General features: G+C 36.6%; 1 protein-coding gene across 2 annotated transcripts in view; it reads right to left on the reverse strand.

Moving 5' to 3' along the window:
• The window catches only part of LOC150080877 (DNA topoisomerase I, mitochondrial-like), a 551188-nt gene that overhangs the window by 313595 nt on the left and 216660 nt on the right, over positions 1 to 20933 (reverse strand). Inside the window, exon 4 of one of the 2 annotated variants that reach the window (XM_090381549.1) lies at positions 19325 to 19357. The exons of the other annotated variant lie outside the window; for it this stretch is intronic. Coding sequence (XP_090237675.1) covers positions 19325 to 19357 — 33 coding nt within the window. The remainder of the gene's footprint in view (positions 1 to 19324; positions 19358 to 20933) is intronic. 2 annotated transcript variants of the gene reach the window in all.

Raw genomic sequence — 20933 nt, forward strand, 5'->3', positions numbered from 1 at the left:
GTCCAACAGTGGGGTAATTTTCTTTGGTGATTTTAATGTTCACAACTACAGCTGGCTTCCGTTTTCTAGTCACACCAACCCAGCTGGTAAATATGCTGAGGCTTTGCAATTACTAATGACCTTGCACAGACTGTTCATTTACCAACAAGAATACCAAACAATCCTAATCATACAGCCAACACGCTTGATCTTTTTCTCACAAACAACCCTTCTAAGTTCATGGTCGAAGTGAGAGGTCCTTTAGGCACTTCAGATCACAACTTGGTGATTGTCTTCTCCAATGGAGCCTTTATCTTATGGCTATTTCTAACCTTGTGTTGTTTGGCATTACAAGAATGCAAAATGGGATGACCTACGAGATTTCTTTTCTTCTTTTCCTTGGTCGGATTACTGTTTCAAAACTTCTTATGTCAACGTTTGCTCAGATCGTGTCAGTGAAATTATTCTTGCAGGAATGGAATCCTTTATTCCACACTCAACTTTAAAATCTCGCCCTTTATCTAAACCTTGGTTTTCCAATAAATGTGCTAAGCCTGTTCAAGAGCTATTGGCCGCAACTTTTGCCCATCTCTGCTCCCACCTCTGTCCAAACCAGATGGTTCTGTTGTCACTTCAGCCAAGGATAAAGCTGACCTCCTAGCATCCCATTTTTCTTCCAACTCATGTATTAATGATCTTGGTAAAACACCTCCCACCATTCCCAATAGCTCCACTGAACGTTTCCTGTGGTCTTCCGTCAAAAGGATGTCAGAAGGATTTTGACAAATCTTGATGCTAAGAAAGCTCCACGTCCCGATGGTATTTCTCCCCTTGTTCTCAAAACCTGTGCTCCTGAACTTACTCCTATTCTTTAACACTTCTTTTCACTTTCTTATTCCAAAGGTGTTTTTCCTTCTGCTTGGAAATTTACTCATATCCAGTCAGTTCCTAAAAAGGGTGACAAATCCCTCCCATCCAATTATCGTCCAATTGCAATTACTTCTACTCTTTCTAAAGTAATGGAGAAATCAATTAACCTCCAACTCTTAAACTACCTAGAAACTTTCCGTCTGATCAACAATCGCCTGGATTCCGTCAGTATCGATCCACTGGTGATATTGTGGCTTATATTACCCATTTATGGACTAATTCAATGGAAAGGTTCGGTGAAACACAAGTAGTTGCTCTTGACATCTCAAAGGCTTTCGGTCGCGTTTGGCATAAAGGTCTTCTAAACAAGCTTCCATCTTATGGTTTGCCAACTGTTTTTGTAATTGGTTATCCAGTTTTCTCTCTGATCACTCACTGGGGGTGATGGTAGATGGCTCTCTGCTTTCTAACTTCTCCACTAATGTGGTGTCTCCCAAGGTTCAGTTATTTCCCCCACTCTTTTCCTCTTGTATATTAATGACCTTCTTCCATTGACTGGAAATCCTATCCATAGTTTTACCGATGATAGCACATTGCATTCTACTTTCCATTTTGAGAAACCTTGCCCTGATCAATCAGCTTCAACTTCTCGAAAATCTGCTACCAGTTCCTTAAATGCCGATCTTCGGGTAATTCTCCAGTGGGGCAAAGACAACTTAGTTAACTTCAACCCTTCTAAAACTCAGTCTTGTCTTATATATCGCAAAAAGGATTCTTCTGCTCCTATGCTTATCTTTAGTGACACTCCGATCTCTAGGCAAAATGATATATCTCTTTTGGGGATTACCATGACCTCTAATCTCTCTTGGCACAAGCACATTACAAATATTGCTTCCTTTGCATCTAAAAAACTTGGTTTTCGCTTTCACTCTCGGCGTTACTTTTCTTCCAAACAGCTGCTCACTCTGTATAAATCGCAAATCCGCCCTGCCATGGAATATTGTTTCCACATCTGGGGTGGTTCCCCCAAAATCTCTCTCAGGTTTCTTGAATCCATTCAGAGAGGGCAGTTAGGTTAATTAATGATTCAACTCTAACAGAGTCTTTCCACTCGCTGTCTCATAGGTACTGTTTCTGCTGCATGCCTCTTCTACAGATACTTCCATGGGCACTGTTCTTCTGAATTGGCTTCTATAATTCCCACTCTCTCTTTCAAAACAGTCCGAACACATGCCGCCACCAGCCAACATCCATTTACTGTCCAATTTCAAACTCACAGAACCAACTTTTCATCTTCCTCGTTTATTCATTCAACTGCTGTTTTCTGGAACATTCCTTTATACGTATTTCTTAAAAATTACAGTCTACAGAAGTTCATGTCCAGTGTCAACAAATATCTTCTTTTGTCTTCTCAACCTCCAACCCAAGCATCGTACTAAGTACTATAGGTTCTAATACCTCTCGAGTTTGGGATTTACATAAAAAAAAAGTAATTTTCTTCTTGAACCCACTTCCATTTTCCTAAATCTATAAGCTTACATTTATAAGCATTAAACTTTAGATGCCATTATTCGAACCCTATATGCAACCAGTGAAATCTTTTCGAAGCACCTGGTTTGGATCATTAACCAACCTTTCCACCTTCAAATTACTGGCAAACTTTGATGGCTTACTTTGGATACCTTGTCAACATCATTTAAGAAAATTAGAATTAGGAGGAGCTCTAATCCCTGAGAGACCACACTGTTATGCTGGTCCATCCTAAACTGACCATTTATGACAACAATCTACTTCCTATCTTTCAGTCAGACTGCAATCCAGCATAAAATCTTACCAGTAAATCCAACTTCTTCCAGTTTATATAGCAGAATTCCACAACAGACTGTATCAAAATCTTTCTTAAAGTCTACCTATATAATGTCAAAATTGCTACATGCATCTAACTGCTTCGTGACTTCATCATAGTAATTATTGCTGATCAGACATGAAACTCCCCCTTTATGAACGTAAGCTGTGATCTATTCAAGATACCATTCTTGTCAGGGTGATACTGAATGGCATTCTTAACCATAGACTCCATGATCTTCCTACCAAAGAGGTCAAATTCACTGGCCTATATTTACCTACTTCTTCCTGTTTGGCACCACCTTTGTAGACTGGGGAAACAATAGCACTTCTCCATACCAAAGGATTCTTCTCAAGGTTAAACAATGCTCTCATTAACATTTCCATATTTTGATACACTCATATGCAGCCTTTTTAATTACAACTGAATCTCCCCCCCCTTAAATATCAGTAGCTTTTCTAACAAATGTTTGTCTGAGATCATTATATCACTTCTTTCAAAGCAGTCTGATACGTTAACATTACTCAGATTTTCAAGCTTGCTTTTGAGAGTAAATATTAATAAGTATCTGTTCAACTTATCTGCCTTGTCTGCTGGGCTTTATACAGCCCTTCCACTACAACCAATCAAGGGACCTACTGGATTTACATTCTTCTTTCTTGCATTCATAAATGAGAACTTCCTATTGTCATTCTTAGCTCTCTTTGCTAGTGTTTTCTCATAATCAGCTTTCACCCATCTTACTCCATGTTTCTTTAGCTCAATCAAACTCCTAACCTCACCTTCATCCATTTTGCATCTTACATTTATGGCATTTGACCACTGTATGAATAAGTTTGTGGGTTTGAGGATAAATTCCTTGAACTTTTCCCATAGAGTGTTTGTATCAGACATCATACAGTAGCTACCCCAGTTAATCGTGTCCAAAAAAAATTTCATTCCATTAAAGGCCTCTTTTGTGATATGGGTAGGCTACCATAGTCAGAACTAGGTCTAGGATATTAACGCTCCCCCCACCCATACACTAAAATGTGCTTGGATAAATTAGCAATCATCCAGGTTGTTCAGAAACCTATTACCATATAGTGTATTTCCAGTCCACATACTGCAGTCTATCAGAGGTAGGCTGAAGTTGCCCATAATGAGACAGTTGTATTTACCAGCCTGTTCAAACTACCCAAAGAGATTTTTGTCATACTCCTTTGATTCTTTTCGCCTATAATACCCTATCAACTTCCCTTTACTGCAAATCATTATATATTTTTTAGCAGATGAAATGGAATACAATAAAGGTATGACTGACAGTAACCTGAGACCTTCAGCCGTTCATAAGTACACACAAGGTGTGACACTGGAGTCTGAGCTGTTTGCACAAAATGAGGTGAATGACCTCATTAGGGATTTAGCCATCTCCAAATAAAGCCAAATCGCTCACTTTGAAACTTAAAGAAGAAACACTTGGTTAAGTAGAATGTCAAAATGCCTAGTATCAAACATTCGTGGCAGCATTCGTTACAGTATAAGATCTGCTTTGCCATTGCCATGATATCAATGGAGATATGGAGATTTTAGGAAATTCTCACAAATACACAATGTATCTGAATAGCACCTATTTATCAACTTCTCAAAGTGAAGTTTCAAAACTGTTCTCTTGCATAATGGGAACTTAGGGAATGGGAAGCTACTGATCCCAGTTCCCTACTCTGAAGGAAACACACTATAGACATTACTCAAAGATATTCAATAAAGCACTCATCAAATACCTGCAGTAACCTCAAAGTCACTGATAAATTAATGGCCATGCAAGCAAGGTTCACAAAATATTGTTATTTCATATGCCTATGGAACTACATCCTGCCACAGACTATTACATCAGACTTGACTGGAATATGAGCCAGGAATAAGTAGTGTGTGGTATGTTCCTTTAGTGGATCTATTGAAAATTTTCCTTCCACCCTCTCCACACTAAACTTGGCCTAATGAAGAGTTCTGTGAGAGCAATGGGTAAGATAAATGTAAGAGGATTTCATTACTTAAGTGAGAAATTTCCAAAGATCATTTGTTACATCATTGTTATATCAGAATTAAAAGCAATGTAGGCTTTTGCAAATGGCTTTGTGCAAACTTTTTGAGTAACCACTGGTCTCCTGCATAAAAAGATGGAGTAGAGAACAGAAACTGCTTGTTGCATTAAAAAAACATGGTATGTTGTAATTCACCAAAGCTTCATTTCATCCATTCACATATAGAATTCTTTCCTGTAAACCTTGGCACCATGAGCAACGAGCAGGAGGAAAAATGATTCTATCAAAAGACATTAATAAATCAATGGAAAATTGCTACCAAAGTTTCTGGGATGAATATGTGTTGGCAGACTACTACTAGATCATGTAACAGTACAGTCTGGAAAAGTGAACCAAAGGAAATCATCCTCACAAAATTTTTAAATTGTACATCTTCTTTTACAACTGTGTGTATAAAGTTTATACACACAGTTGTAAAAGTGATAAACATGCAATTGTAAGTAGGTCACGTTTTCTAACGAAATCATATTAATTAATGTATGCATATTATCAAACAATCATCTTACAAAAATATGTGTTCTAGAATAAAAACAAACATGTTTGAAATCAGCATGCAAACCTATTTCAAGTGTTTTCACCCCTGATGGGGGGGGGATCTGTGCACCTTTCTGTCCTAAAACGGGGCTACTAAACCTTTGTATTACAGCAAGCTTAAGACAATAAACTTGATCTTCATCAATATCATTAATAAATATTAAAGACAATACGGGGCACATTACTGAACCCTGAGGACATTCGCAAATACATTTCTATTTATCATATTAAGTGGTTCTAGATGGCAGCTTCTGGCAACCCTGCTGTATTTAAAATATCATGCAGATAAAAGATGGTTAAAAAAAAAAAAAAAAAAAGAGAAGGTAGTTAGTGACATCTACATCCAGATCAGGAATGTAATTCTCACAGACAAGATATCACATTCTAGATTTTTTAAAGGGATGACTGTAGTTAATGCATTAATAACCTCCAGTACTGAATTTAAATACAGAGAAGCTTCTTTTGATGATTATGTCCACTTCAGGAATATAATATTCAGGGATAAGATAGCAAATTCTACAATTTTTTTCTGAAATTGCCGAGCTTTGTATAGTGAAAGCTTATCACAAGTATAAGGAAATGTTTCAATTAGGTGCCCCCTGTGAATCTTTTGTTTTAAAAGGTAAAAAAAAAAAAAAAAAAAAAAAAATGCACTATTCCCTATGATGTTTACACAAAGCCTGTTATAACTGGAAGCATTTGTCAAAATCATTTACTGATAACTGATTTTGGTGCCTTTTAGTTGGAGATAGATTGAGGGAGCATGATGTTCTATCTGAAGGATTTGTTTCTCCATCAACAACCGCCTCGCTAAATACAGTTTAAGCCAGAGTGTTGTTGTAATATAACACCCACTTATTCACCACAATTTGCACAATTTTTATAATCTCTTCCCACAAATGCCTCAGAACAAGAAGATAACATATTTATTTGGCAGTGCAGACTTAGCAAGAAATTCTAATTTGACAATATTCAGAAATCACAAGCTGGAAGGGGGATGAGCAGAGTTAAGTGTTCCAGGATGAAAAAACATAGCTCCCACAATGGAGAATGTCTTTTTTATTGAATTTGAAACTTCTCTATTTCACCACCATATCATACATGCTGACAAAGAGTTTCTCCATATTTTTTCAAAAAAACTTATTTCACCATCTTTATTCTTCACACAAAAGAAAAAGTGGGAGGGAAGGGAAAAAAAAACTACAGGGCACTCTCGAAATAACACAAGTACCAGGAAACAACTTTAATACTCGCATTATAAGCAAAAGCACATTATAGACAAAAAATATTTTACCACTTTTTTTCTCAGTTTTTTTTTTTTAACATAAATACACTTTACTTAGTAATTTTTTTATGAGTATACAAACTAAAAGACAAAGTATTAAAGATCATTTCATTTCATTCCCTTTACATTCTACTAATACACAATGCTGTTACAGACTTACATTTACACATACGTTCTGAAACAGCCATGTAATTTAGTTGGCGACTTCTTCCTTGCTCAAGTAATGTGCAGCCAGAGGTTCCACATAGACTGCCACCAAGTATGTTAGAAGCAGCCTTTGGTTCTTATTCTGAAAATGCTGCTAATTCAGGTGATTATTAGTTATAATCTTTTCCCATATGCTTTTTCCAGCAGTTTTCAGTTGGGCTTACTTTCTCCTATGCTACTCCAATATCGCATGCAACGTCTTTCAGTGTTAATGTTTTCAGAAATTATAGAACTTTAATTTCTGAGGTCATAACACCAGCAGCAAGTAGCTCACCATAATTTGAAGGCTTTAATAATGCCCTGATCCATGGCTGAATTAGGGCAGTTGTGTCCCTTGGGAGAAACATTAACTCTGATCTTGCTATCTTTTGATTTCAGGACATCAGCTGAATGATGAGGCAGTGATCCAACAGTAACAGAGCCATTTCTTCATGTTTTTTGGAAAGCAAGTGGTACCTCACTGATGGTACAAACTTCTCTTTATTTTTAACTTTTTTTTTAATCTTTAACTTCTCTTTCACTTGCAAACAATGAAACAAAAATAACACTCATCGTCCAAGTGTTAGAGCTATTTTTATAAATCACAGGTAGAGATTTCATACTGACATGTTTAGAACACTGGGGACTTCCACTTTTACCAATGCGACTTCGGTTTGTTTTTGATTTTCAGTCTTGTTTGCAAACAGTAACACAGCAATTCACTCTTTATTAGTTTTAAATTTTATGAAATTTAAGTGTCTGTGCTCTGAAATTACCACATTATTGGTACTCCTTAACTATGTTTCTGTATAAACCACTTGTTACACAAAGTCTAGTTTTCTTTCTTTGGAGGCTAAGTTAATCTTCTACAGAGTTTCGAATAAATGCAATTTTTCTTCCTCTTTCATCCAACCACAGCTTGTTCCCTCTGGAATTCTGCACTCACAAAATATACAGCATTTTGTTTTGTTACTCTTTAACTTTTTTGATAATTCTGGGGAAATTCAAAGGTCATCTGGATAGTACCTTCAGGTGAGGGAAACACATAGGATGATAGGTTTAATTTCCTTTTCCTTTATTAATTATTAGTTTTTTTTTTATCATTGTTTTATTCGTTTTTTTTTTTTTTTTTTTTTTTGGCTGGTGCAGCATAAGCCATAGGCTTTCTTGAACCATGTGCATGGCCATTACTAATAATCATGAACTTTTCTTCAACTGTATAATTTTTTCTTTTGGTGGTCATTACTTCAGTCCTATTGATATACTAATTTTGTATTGTACAGCTAGGTCGCGATTAGTGCGACTAATGAATCCCATGAAGTAGTCGCATTATTCGAATTCGCACTATTCAAAGTTATAATTATGTGCAAAATACGGTAATTGGTTCCAGCTTGACGGAAATAGGTAATGAAAAATTTTAAACATAAGTTTTTATATGTTTATTAACGAAATATTGCAACAAAGGATAAAAAGAATATACATGTACTTATAATTGAAATTTATTATTAACAAAGTCATATAGTACTGTAATTATAGAAAGCAAAATAAAAATAAAAAAAAAATTCTAAATATCGTTCCTACCTAAAGGTAAGCTTACACTGACAAAAACATCTTTATTGTCGAAATATTTTAGCAGCGTGGACTGAACTCTTTTCTCCTTCTTTAAATCTTCGTACATACGCTGGTAGATGCAGAGTGCTTTATCCACATCTCGGCGAATTTGCATGCTTCGATCGAGGTTAGGGTTAGCATCCATAATTTTTTGTTTAACGACTTCTACAGCTCGAAAGATATCTTCCAATTCCTTGAGAGTGAACTCCTTCACTTGCGCATTATCTCGTTCTTCAGCATCATTGTCGGCTTCTTCAAATGCCCTTTGTTGATCTAAAAGTAGGAGATCATCATCGGTCAATTCTTCCGAGTGTGAATTGAGCAGTTCCTGAACATCATTTTTTAGTTCATCAAATCCAAGTTCTCTTCCAATATTTGTTATTTCTTCTATAACGGTTTCTTCGAAACCACTATTTGCACAATGAGGCAAAATGCGCTTCCACACTCCACACATGTTGTGTGCAGTTATTTGTTGCCAAGCATGTTGAATATTTTCTATTGCATGTCTAATGTTATAATTTTTCCAGAACTCTGTTAAGGAAATTGCATCGTCTCCTGTAGTTTTAGCAATTGCCTGTTCTAATGTGTTTTTCTTATGTAGTAGGCCTTAAATGTTGCAATGGTCCCTTGATCCATGGGCTGCAACAAAGATGTTGTGTTTGGTGGCAAAAAAATGATTTTTACATTTTCACATAATAAACCGAGTGTAGTTGGATGACCTGGAGCATTAGCCAAAATTAGTAGAACTTTAAATGAGATGTTGCTTTCTTTGCAATATTTTTCAACAGCTGGGCAAAAATAGCTTGAAAACCAGTCAGTGAACACAGCTTAAAATAAGAAAGCATGGTCATCCATGCTTTCTTATTTGATTGCCAAATAACTAGAAGTGATCTATAGTTGTAGCCTTTTAGAGCGCGAGGATTTGGAGACAGATAAACAAGCATCGGTTTCAATTTAAAATCGCCTTGAGCATTACCTCCCAATAAGTGTTAGGTGATCTTTAGACACTTTAAATCCAGGTTGAGTTTTTTCTTTCTTAGAAATGTAAGTTCTGGAAGGCATCCTTTTCCAGAATAAACCTGTTTCATCCACATTAAATATTTGTTGATCAGTGTATCCACCATCTTCAATTATTTTTTTTAAAAATCAGGATATTTAGATGCTGCATCCTCATCTGCACTGGCCACCTCACTGGTAATTTTAACATTATGCAGCTGAACTCGATTTTTAAATCGATCAAACCAACCAGCACTCGCACTAAACGTTTCTTCTACTTCATTATTTTTTTCTTTCACTCTCTTAAACAAATTTAAAGCTTTTGTCTGAATGGCTGCTCTGCTAAGGGGGAATGCATTTTTGATTGCAATTTTCGATCCATACAGTTAAAATACGCTACATTTCTATCATAGTAATACTTCTATTCGTTGTAAATGTTTGCAACTTTAAATTTTTCTTTTATTTTCCCTGCGTGTTTTATAATATTCCGTACCATAGATTCAGGCATTCCGACATCTCGTCCTATTTTATTAGAGTTGCTGTGACAACGTTCATGTCGTTCAATCACATCAATTTTTTGCTCTAATCTAATAACGAGCCTCTTCTTTTTTGTGCTCGTAGTGTTTTTATCTGAAGGAATCTTCCTTTTGTCCATTTTATTATGGGCACTTCTTAAAATGATTAAAACAAATCACGAAAACTAACGTATATTACGACAGGCAGTAGCACATGCGAAGAAAAACAAATGTAACAGCGTCTAATGCGAGACTAATCGTCTAATACAAGGCTAACTGCGCTAGCCTCGCATTAACTGAATTTTGGTTCACATTAAACGCGACCTGGTATCGTTACACAATTCACACTAAATCGAATATCGCATTATTTGAATTCGTATTAATCGCGACCTAGCTGTATTTATTTTTGATGTCTAGATTTTACCATGTTTTGAGAAAACAACAACAAAACCAATGTAGTGGTGAAGTGAAGTCACGTAATTTCTCAATATATCACCTGTCAGTTTGTTTATATTTTTGTCTAGTACAGCCTTTAGAAGTTTTTGCTATCTTAAGTATAACTTCTAGCTAAGATGGGATGTCTGTGCGCTGTTAAAAAAAAAAATACTCTAACGAATGTAATGCACTTGAAACGTTATCCATATTCCCTTACAGATTTAGCTGTTTGTAATTAGCATTCCGCTGATATACCCCTTCATTGCAATGCTAGCTAAGGGGAGAAACTTAAGTATTTAAAGTAATTAGTCTCTGTCTCTAACAAGTCCTGTTGTTCACAAAAGTTGCTCTGCAACTGAATATACTGAAGCAAATATACAGCCAATTTTTTGCTGATTTCCGCTCTTAGAAATACAGTAGTAGTATGTACAATAGATGCGCTTATATACAGTATTCACTCTTTTCTAGTTTCCAATATGAAATTGCTAGTTCACGGAACACACTGTTTTCATAATTCCTTTTGGGGGGCATGTTCATACCTGTGGTATATCTGAAACCGCAGTATGAAGAAGCATGTTATATCGTGGCTACACTGTATATTAAAATTGGAATTTAAAAATTTGTGAATTTCTAAATATTTTCATTAACATATTACCTATAAAAGCGTTTCCCAAACTTTTTTTGTCATGGAACACTTACGAAACAAGTTTAGCGTGACCCAAAGAACGATTTGCTAATATTTTATTACAAATGACACACTGTGCATCAGGAGCATCTTTATTTCCAACAAATGTAAAACCAAAATTCAAATAATTGTCATCAATGGTTTCTGTTTTTGCACTTCGGATTTTTGTAGAACAAAAGGCTGCAATTGTTCATCCTCACTTTGAAGTGTGACAATATTGTGTTCGTTTTCATCAACCACAGTTTCAATACTAGAAGTACTTGCTTCTCGTTTTAAAGTTCCTTTTTTCAACCACAAAACCATGCTAAAACTATTATTATTTTAATAAAAACCAACTATTATTATTTTAATAATAATATTTTGAAATAATGATAATTATCAAAAAAAAATTATAAAAGGAAGTGAGTTTAGTTATGATATCGGTTAACTTCCTCCTCCTTCAACCTGTGTACTAAAGGCTAAATCACATATGAATGGCATATTAGATCATTACATTGCTACTTTTTCGTAGATATCATTACCTCTACGCATATTTTTCTATGCAAAAGCCTGCCAAAATAAAGTGTTCCACGGTCTATTTGATTATTAGTCTATGCCAGTATATTAATAACCCAAAAAATAAATAAAAAATGTTAAAAATTATAATGATACAAAAGTGTTGTATGCTACAAATATGCAAAATTTATTTATTTTATTTTATTAATTACGATTTTTCACGGAACACTTGTTCAAACCTCACGGACATAGTTTGGGGAATGCTGACCTATAAAGTGTGCTATGATGGTGTACACTGCAAAAACGGAAATGCAACAAAATACAAATGTAACATTATTCTCTGTTATGCACAATCATTTCATAATACTTATATAGTGCAAAGCTATTTAACAATGACTTTCAGTAAGATATCAAAGAAATATAATGTAAAATTTCAGAATACACATATGCAAGATTTTACATGTATTGCAAAATCTGAAAAGGGTAATACTTTTGTCATGTACCACACATATATGCAATTTTTAAATTTTAAGCGGCAGGAAACACAATGCAATCAGATAATTACAAATAAATAGGCATAAGGACAGAGGTTACTCAGATATATGTGCAAAAATAGATGTTCCATTTCATGGTTGTCATGTGACGAATGGGTTTTTTTTTTTTTTTTTTGCATCTTTTGCCATAGAATATAATCTTCCTATACTCTGTACTGATCGAGCAGGTGTGTCATTCAGAAACATGTTTGCTGATAGTAAAAGAGCAAAACAAAAATATGCTCATGGAAGAAGAAAAACAATAAGCATTGCTCATGAAATTGCGCAGTGAACGAAGAGGTAGTAATGGTTCCGAAAAATGCCATTTTTCACTGGTACAGATGGCAATAATCAAAATGATTCCATACTATATATGCCATTGTCAGGATCTTTTATAATAATAATAATACAACATCATAAGACAACATCCACAGCAAAAACAATACCTATAATCGGAAGATCAAAAAAATACCTTGACACCATCAAGCAGAAACTCCTGGCACTCAGCAAGAGACTGCCATTACAGGAAGAGAATTAGTATCAGTAATGGCTGCATGGTGCAAAAAAGCCTATGGCTTATGCTGATTAAGAGATTTTGTAGATATTACTTAGTATCGGAAAGGGTATCAAATCCACGTGTTTACCGTTCGTAAATTGCCGCCATTGTTACGCGATACAAAATATCTCGAACTAGTTAGTGTAAGCTTAATACAGTATAGTATAGTACAGTACATAATATTGTCAATTAATCAGATAATTAATCTTGTTGAATTTCATTGTCAATTAAACTGTACTTTTAACTATACATATAACGACTTAGGTTACGTAACATAAATAATTAGTAAAAAATCAATAATTAATACTTAACTTAATACGGAAGTTACATAAAGGGATTTCGTAGATAACACTCGATACTGAAACATAAATATAGCGTTATAACTGTGTTGGGATACAAGTTTAGGGTTTTAATTTTGTACTGAAATTGAAATTTTATTGAAATTAAATTGAAATCATGACTCAGACCAGAGCAGCAAAGCAAAAGGCTCAAGCTAATGGGAGTGCTGTGGCTCAGGGGACAACTGAGGGGGTAGTTGTCCCCTGAGCCACAACTTCCCCCCTCAGTTGTCCTCAGTTAAAATGCACTACTTGCTTGATGTTTGTGGAGCAGTCGGGTATGGGACATGATACTGCCATGGGGGATGTCTTTGTGTGTGCACGATGCAAAGCGTGTAAGGAAATCAGGCGACAACTCAGCATTCTTATGGGCCTATATGAGAGCTTGAAGGACAGGGTGGATGCCCTCGAAGGATTAAAGTGAGGGACACATCAAGCTCTCAGCTGCCCACACCAATGCCAGAGCTTGCACTTGGTCATCACGCAACACAGCGGTAGCCCCCAAGGCAGAATGCGCTGGTCCCAAAGGAACTAGTAGTTGTTGGTGACTCTATTGTCAGGGAAACGGGAAACATGTTTTGTAAAAAGGATAGGTGGAACAGGACCAGGGTATGTCTGCCAGGGGCAAAGGTTGATGACGTTGTAGAGCAGATATCATCTTTTAAGGGCACAAAAGGTGATATAGTTGTACACGTCGGCACTAATGATATTAAGAGTAGGAGACCGGCAGAATTACTTAACAAGTACAGGTCACTGTTGAAAAAAAGCCGTGAATTAGGGTTGAATTTGAAAGTGTCTGCAATTCTGCCCAGACACGATAGGAGGGAGTATGTGATGAGAGCCCTGTCGATCAATTTGGCCCTGGAAAGATTGTGCAAGGCCCAAGGGGCAGAATTTTTTTCAGCCTGGTCTGTACTTGTTAACAGGAGAGACTGCTTCAACAGGGATGGGATACACTTAAATAGAAAGGGTGCAAGAATGTTTGCTGATGCTATCGAGGCAGTGTTAGGTGGGTCGGAAAACTGCTAATCTTGTATCCCCCCAATCTAGCAGATTGGGGGAATGCAAGGACTAATAGATTAACAGTAGCCACTGGCAGAGGTAAAAGTGATTCTTGCACTGCTTCTATTGGAATGAGCTGCAGCCTGGAAAATAAGATGCAGGATATTTCAGAGACTGCTGGTAATCATTGGGGTACAAGTAAACACATGGGTTGTTTTAGGGTAGCTAAGAAAAAGAACAGGTGCATGTATACTTGCATGTACACTAATGCTAGGAGCTTAGTAAATAAATTTGATGAATTTGAGGTATTGCTCAAAACATCAAAGGCAGATACTGTGGGAATTTCAGAGAGGTGGTGTCACACAGATATAAGGAATGCAGAACTGGAATTTGGGGAGTACAATGTCTACAGAAAGGATAGACAGGATAGGAAGGGAGGAGGGGTTATGCTATTAGTTAAAAAATACATAAAATCCAAGGAAGTGAAGCCAGTCGACATTGCTGAACAGTGCAGTGTCGAGTCAGTTTGGTGTGACATAAGCATTGGGAGATCAAAATTGAGAGTAGGAATGTGCTATAGGCCTAATGGCTCTGATGAGTATATTAAGAACCTGTACAGGGAAATAGAGTGGGCCAGTAGAGTCTTATAATGGGGGATTTTAATTTTCCAGATATTGACTGGAATTTGGGTTCTGATCACTCACACACTAGCAAGGCTTTTGTGGATTTATTGGATGATTGTTTCTACATCAGCATGTTCGGGAGGCAACTAGAGAGAGTAATACTCTTGATTTGATTTTCAGTAGTGGTTCTTCATGCATTAAGAATCTGCAGGTAAATGAACCACTAGGTGGCAGTGATCACAGTGTGCTGAAGTGGGAGTTACTCAAAGAGGTAACTACCATTAGGGATAAAGGGAAGGGTTATTGCTTTCGTAAAGGCGACTATGATGGACTGAGACAGTATTTAAATTCTATACAGTGGGGCCAACTGATGATGTTACCAACAGCAAATTCAAAATGGGAAGCATTCAAAGAACTTATCTTGGAAGCTACTACGCTTTACATACCAACTAAGAAATATTGTTCAAGGTTTAGGCCTAAATGGTTGTCAGATGAAATAATCAGACATATGGCAGAGAAGAAAAATGCATGGGATACATACAAATTAATGGGTGACATGGAAGCCTATGATAGATATAAGTTGGTCTGTAATCAAGTTACAAAGGAGGTCAGGCAGGCGAAGGCAGATTACGAGAAATCTTTGGCAAGGAATGCAAAGAAAAACAGCAAGGAGTTCTTTACTTATGTGAACTCTAGAAGGAAGGGGATGAATTAGATTGGTCCAATTGACATCGATGGGTCAACTGTTCATGATCCTGCTCAGGTAGCTAACAAACTAAATCAATATTTTGCATCTACATTCACACATGAGGAGTTATTCAGCGAGGGGAACGCCAGAGGTGTATTCAACTCTGGCAGTAAGCTAGAGAATCTTGTAATAACTGAGAGTAAATTGGAGGAGAAATTGTTGAAGATAAACACAAGAAAGGCACCTGGGGTGGATGGGATCTATCCAGTTATATTAAAGGAGGCAGCAAAGGAAGTAAGCAAACCCTTAGCCATAATTATGAGAGCTTCCTTGGACTCAGGGGAAGTATCCATGGACTGGAGATGTGAAAATGTGACCCCAATTCACAAAGGAGGATCAAAGGGCGACACAAGTAATTATAGACCTGTTAGTTTAACTTCTGTTCCAGGAAAATTAATGGAGGCACTGGTTAAAGAAGTACTGCAGGATCATCTAATCAAGACTTCAGTTATAGCTCGGACACAGCATGGTTTTGTTAAGGGGAAGTCTTGCCTGACCAATTTGATGCATCATGATACTATGATGCAGTCACAAAAGAACTGGATGCAGGGAATAACTTTGATATTATATACTTGGATATTAGAAAGGCTTTTGATACTGTTACACAGGGAAGACTGCTGCACAAATTGGAGCAGTGTGGCACTGGAGGCAAATTGCTGCTATGGATAAAGGGTGGTTGAGGGGGAGAAGGCAGAGAGAGGTAATCAATGGACACTGCTCATCGTGAACTAATGTTATTAGTGGAGTACCTCAGGGTTCAGTGTTGGGTCCATTATTGTTTTCTGTATTTATAAATGATATTGATAACGGTATATCAAGCTTAATGTCCAAGTTTGCAGATGATACGAAGGTTGGTAGGGTTGTCAAGGACACTACTGACACTATGCTACTGCAACAGGATCTGGAAAGGTTGAGCAGATGGCCTGAGAGGTGGCAAATGAAGTTTAACATTGACAAATGTAAAGTACTACATATGGGAAACAGCAACCCCAGAGCAACGTATCAACTCTGTGGTACTACACTGACAGTGGTAGAGAATGAAAGGGACCTGGGGGCGGTTGTGCAGGCAGATATGAAGTTCTCTGAGCAGTGCAGATGGGCTGCAAGAGTAGCTCATGGTGTACTGTCAATGATATGTAGGAATTTTTCTAGCAGGGATAAGGAGGTGATTATTCCCTTGTATAAGGCAATGGTCAGGCCACACCTAGAGTACTGTTTACAGGTCTGGAGGCCTCATTTCAAGAAGGATGTAGAGCTGCTGGAACGAGTACAGAGAAGAGCAACAAGATTAGTGAATGGAACAAAGGGGTGCTCTTACGAAGAAAGGCTTAAGTTTGGCAAATTACAGTGTCTGGAGACTAGGCACCACCGAGGTGATCTGATAGAGGTGTATAAAAGCCTTGAATGGTTTGAGCATGCTCAATGCTGATGGGATTCTTCCTCTTGCTCAGAATAATCACCTGAGAGGGCATAAATTCAAATTGTGGAAAGACAGATGTAGGATAGACGTGAGGAAATTTGCCTTTAGCCAGCAGGTGGTTGGTTGGTGGAACAGACTTCCATCCCTTGTCGTGGAAGTTGATAGCCTAAACAAGTTTAAGGCTCAGCTGGACAGGTATTTCAAATGAACAGAGGGGTGAAGTGGAAGTGGTTATTTTTTATTTATTTATTTTATTTTTATTTTCTGGCTGATGCTGCATAAGCTTGCTTTCTTGCATCAAATACCTCTTCTAATGCTAATGCTGACAGGAGAAGGAAGGTAATGCCCCCCCCCCCCCCCCCGCAATCAGTGGACACAAAGAGTTCTGGAGTAACTTGTGGAGCAGTGTAGTTAGCCATAATGGCTGTGCTGCCTGGATAGGTCTAAAAAAGGAATGAAACCAAGAACGTACAAGAGATGACAGAATGGGAGATTTTTGAGGTAGAAGTACAATCAGGAAGCCCCACAACTGGTGAACCCCAAGAACAGATAACATCCGTAACTACTGGAGCAAGAAATTCAGCTAATTGCACAGTCATATAGTGGAACAGTTCAACATTACTGAACTGCTCCACTGTAGGCACCTTGACTACAAGGTGCCAACCTGAGTCTCTGAATCAAAGAATCACTAAGGCAAAAAGACACCACAAACCTGGCAAACTACTGACCAATCAGCTGTTTCCCAACAATGTACAAGATCCTAACCAGCTGCATAACTAAGAAGATATCAGACCACTTGGAGAGCAAAGACATCATGCCAAGCAACAAAAAGGAAAGCACATTAGCAAAGGACGCAAGGAGCAATTGACCATACACTGCAGTTATGGAACAAGCCTAAAAGAAGCACCTCAATCTGTACACCACCTACATCGACTACCACAAAACCTATGACTCCATGCCCCATAGAGACACTCCAGATCTACAAAGTCAACCCAACACCGACACACTTCCTAAAAGCAACCATGGAAAAATGGAGGACCACCATCAAAGTTGAGAACATAACGACCAGACTGATACCCATCAGAAGAGGAATGGGAATCTTCTTACTGCTACACAGTGACCAAGGCCCAGTTATGCCAACGTTTGAAAATCAAAACACAGCACTTCAATCCAACATACCTCACATCCACATACTGTTAGTGAAATCAATTTGCACATAACATTCTTTCAAGAATGTTATGAGGAAATTTCACTAACAATTTTCAAAACTACCATTTTAGAAACTGATCACTATAACACAAGGATGATTCTGACTTAGTCATAGGCATTTCTACTACAAGGTTGGGGAGAGACTAATAAAAAGAGCAGGATGTTATTTTGCTTGGTGAGAAAGTATTTTATTGATTTATTTGACTACATGGTGCACAAGATACCACTGAAAAATTATGTTCTTAAAAATGCTGAGGTAGCACAAACTTCCCGAATTGGCAGTGCATTGTTTTAAATTTTGAAATTTTTTATAGACAAGTTTTCTGTATTTATTGGTCATTAATTATAAAAAAAAAATATATATATGAAGCAATAGATGTTCTGCAGCAAACCTTTGTCACTTTCAGTGTGAGAACCTATGAAATAAAAAGGAATTTACCTGTTTCTGAAGCAGGTAAAGCCTGCAACACTATCTTTCTTGAAGCAATCAACATCAGTTGATGTCTAACATCCACGTACACAAAAATGTTAGGTAAGCTAATGTTTATAAGCATACAATAACCGATAATTGATCCTGTGGCTGTATTTTAATATAAAATGTGTTTTGTCAATGAAATTTAAGTGCAGTGTTGACTTAAAAAAAAAATAATAAAAAAAAACACATTCCTGTTTTTCCAAAAATCATTCTGATTTCCTCCTGGTTGGTTTTCTGAAAGTCAAGTCAAATCAAGTCCAGTTTTCTGAAAGTCAAAAGTTGGCAGCTAAAAGGCTTAAGGGTTACGATTCAGTCAGACATTAAATTTTCCACACAGAGCAGGAGATAGACACCATGTCTTGGCTATATATCATAGTCAAGACATAGTGTCTTGGCTATGATATATAGGACATTCGTAAGCAGGGAAAAAGGTGTTACTATCCCACTGTATATGGGTTAAGTAGTATCCTTTGTACATGAGGTGCAGCTAGAATTAAATATCTCTCTCTTAATCTTCTCTAATTACTAGCTAAGAACTTTTTTCATATATGGCCGCAAGGGACAGAAAAGCATTAAAAATACAACCTTGGGGGGGGGGGTGACCTCTTATGTGCTACTTTACACAACTTTTATAATGGCATGTTTATAATAACAGTACAAGAAAGAAAATTTACATTCAAACACAATAAGGAAACATGAAAAAAATAAAAAAATAACTGTTCAACTCATTATTTTCTGGATATTAATTGTACTTATATGCCCTGCAAGTATGTACTTATACTTGCAGGGCATGTATAAGTACTTTGCTTTATCAATAACAAAAAGTCATTCTTTGTTAACAAAAAAGGAGAGAGAGAGAGAGAGAGAGACAACATTTACAAGCAATAAACAAGAATTACCTTTTCAGCTACAAAATCCTCTTTAGAACCATGCTTGGAAAAGAAAAAATTTAAATTTCAACTTACTTTTTATAACAATGGCTTAATATTTAAAATTACTTACAAATCAGTGGTCAACAGGCCTTGAGGCCTATTTACAGACAATGAGAGATTACATGTGAGTATATAAGAAACTACATGAATAGGCTGTACATTGCCAAACTAATATATTTAGAGGAATACACAGCAATATATTATTACAAGGATGATTCAAAAAGCAAAAGATTTTACTTAAAAAAAAAAAAAATACTGTCTAACATTGTGAAAGCATTTTTATTCCCTGCAAGAACTTTTCTGTTCAAAAAATTAAAACTACTTTGCCAATGGTGCAAAATCCAAGTTTTGCAATGGTGTCAATAGTTTTAAAAGCACCGAGTGGTCTAGTAGATTCACAAGATTCAATGAGAATATGCTTTTTTACCTAATAAATACTTATACTGATAGTAAACTTTTCCTGAGGTAATAGACATTTCACAATACTTCTAATTTATTCTTCTACAGATTTCTAAAATTTTACTCCTTCACCACTTAAACAACAAAGTAATGAATGCTGCTTGGTTTTGCTGGAACCTTGTAAGGTGACATATTTATAAATAAACTACTTTTACTACATGTGGACAATTTTAAATTTGGCTAAAAAACACTGTTACCAGATGTTTACTTACCAATATGAAATAATGAATATCTTCTAAAATATTTATAAACTTTAACTGTAAATAAACTGCCATTACTTTTTGAATCACTTCTGTATATTATTATGCAAATATATTAAAAATCAATATTCCACAATGTACTCCTATTATACATTATACTTTGCCAATGGTGCAAAATCCAAGTTTTAAAGTAACGACTTTAAAGTTATGCTACTGATTACTGCAAGGGCAACGCCCTACTATGTGACAAATATACAATAAAATCTTATTAATCACAAGGAAGATTACTGTAGGTTATTGAAAATCACAAAATTACATTCTTGAAAATCCACTATACTGCAAAGTTAAGAGCAACAGAAAAAACAAATTTTACATTTTTGAAAACTGGAAGGGAAGACAAACTGCCCTCTAGATTTGGATTCCCAAAGCCCAATATATATTTGCTTAAAACATTTTAGCATTATGCTGAAACCTCTCTAAGAGGGGAACATCTTGTTCTGAACACTCTAGCTTGGGCCCCAGCAAAAAAAGTATTAGAAATTACACGTAAGACAACCTCTCCAAAATGGACACACTGTAATATCAATACAGACACTTTAATAGGTATCCTTTTGGTATTTTCAACTTCCCTAGACAGGACACTTTCAAGAGCAACTGATACATGCACATTTTCTTTATGGGGATTTTCACTAGTCAACAAACATTTGCAATGATGTCAAGTGAAGATCATGATAATTAAAGTTGCACTGTTGCACATGGAAGACTGCTGCACAAATTGGAGCAGTGTGGCATTGGACGGCGGGTTGCTGCTATGGATAAAGGGGTGGTTGAGGGGGAGAAGACAGAGAGTGGTAATCAATGGACACTGCTCATTGTGGACTAATGTTATTAGTGGAGTCCCTCAGGGTTCAGTATTG

This window comes from Mastigoproctus giganteus, chromosome 9, assembly GCF_048544385.1.
Source record: "Mastigoproctus giganteus isolate SK-2022 chromosome 9, ASM4854438v1, whole genome shotgun sequence".
NCBI classification, from domain to species: Eukaryota; Metazoa; Arthropoda; class Arachnida; order Uropygi; family Thelyphonidae; genus Mastigoproctus; species Mastigoproctus giganteus.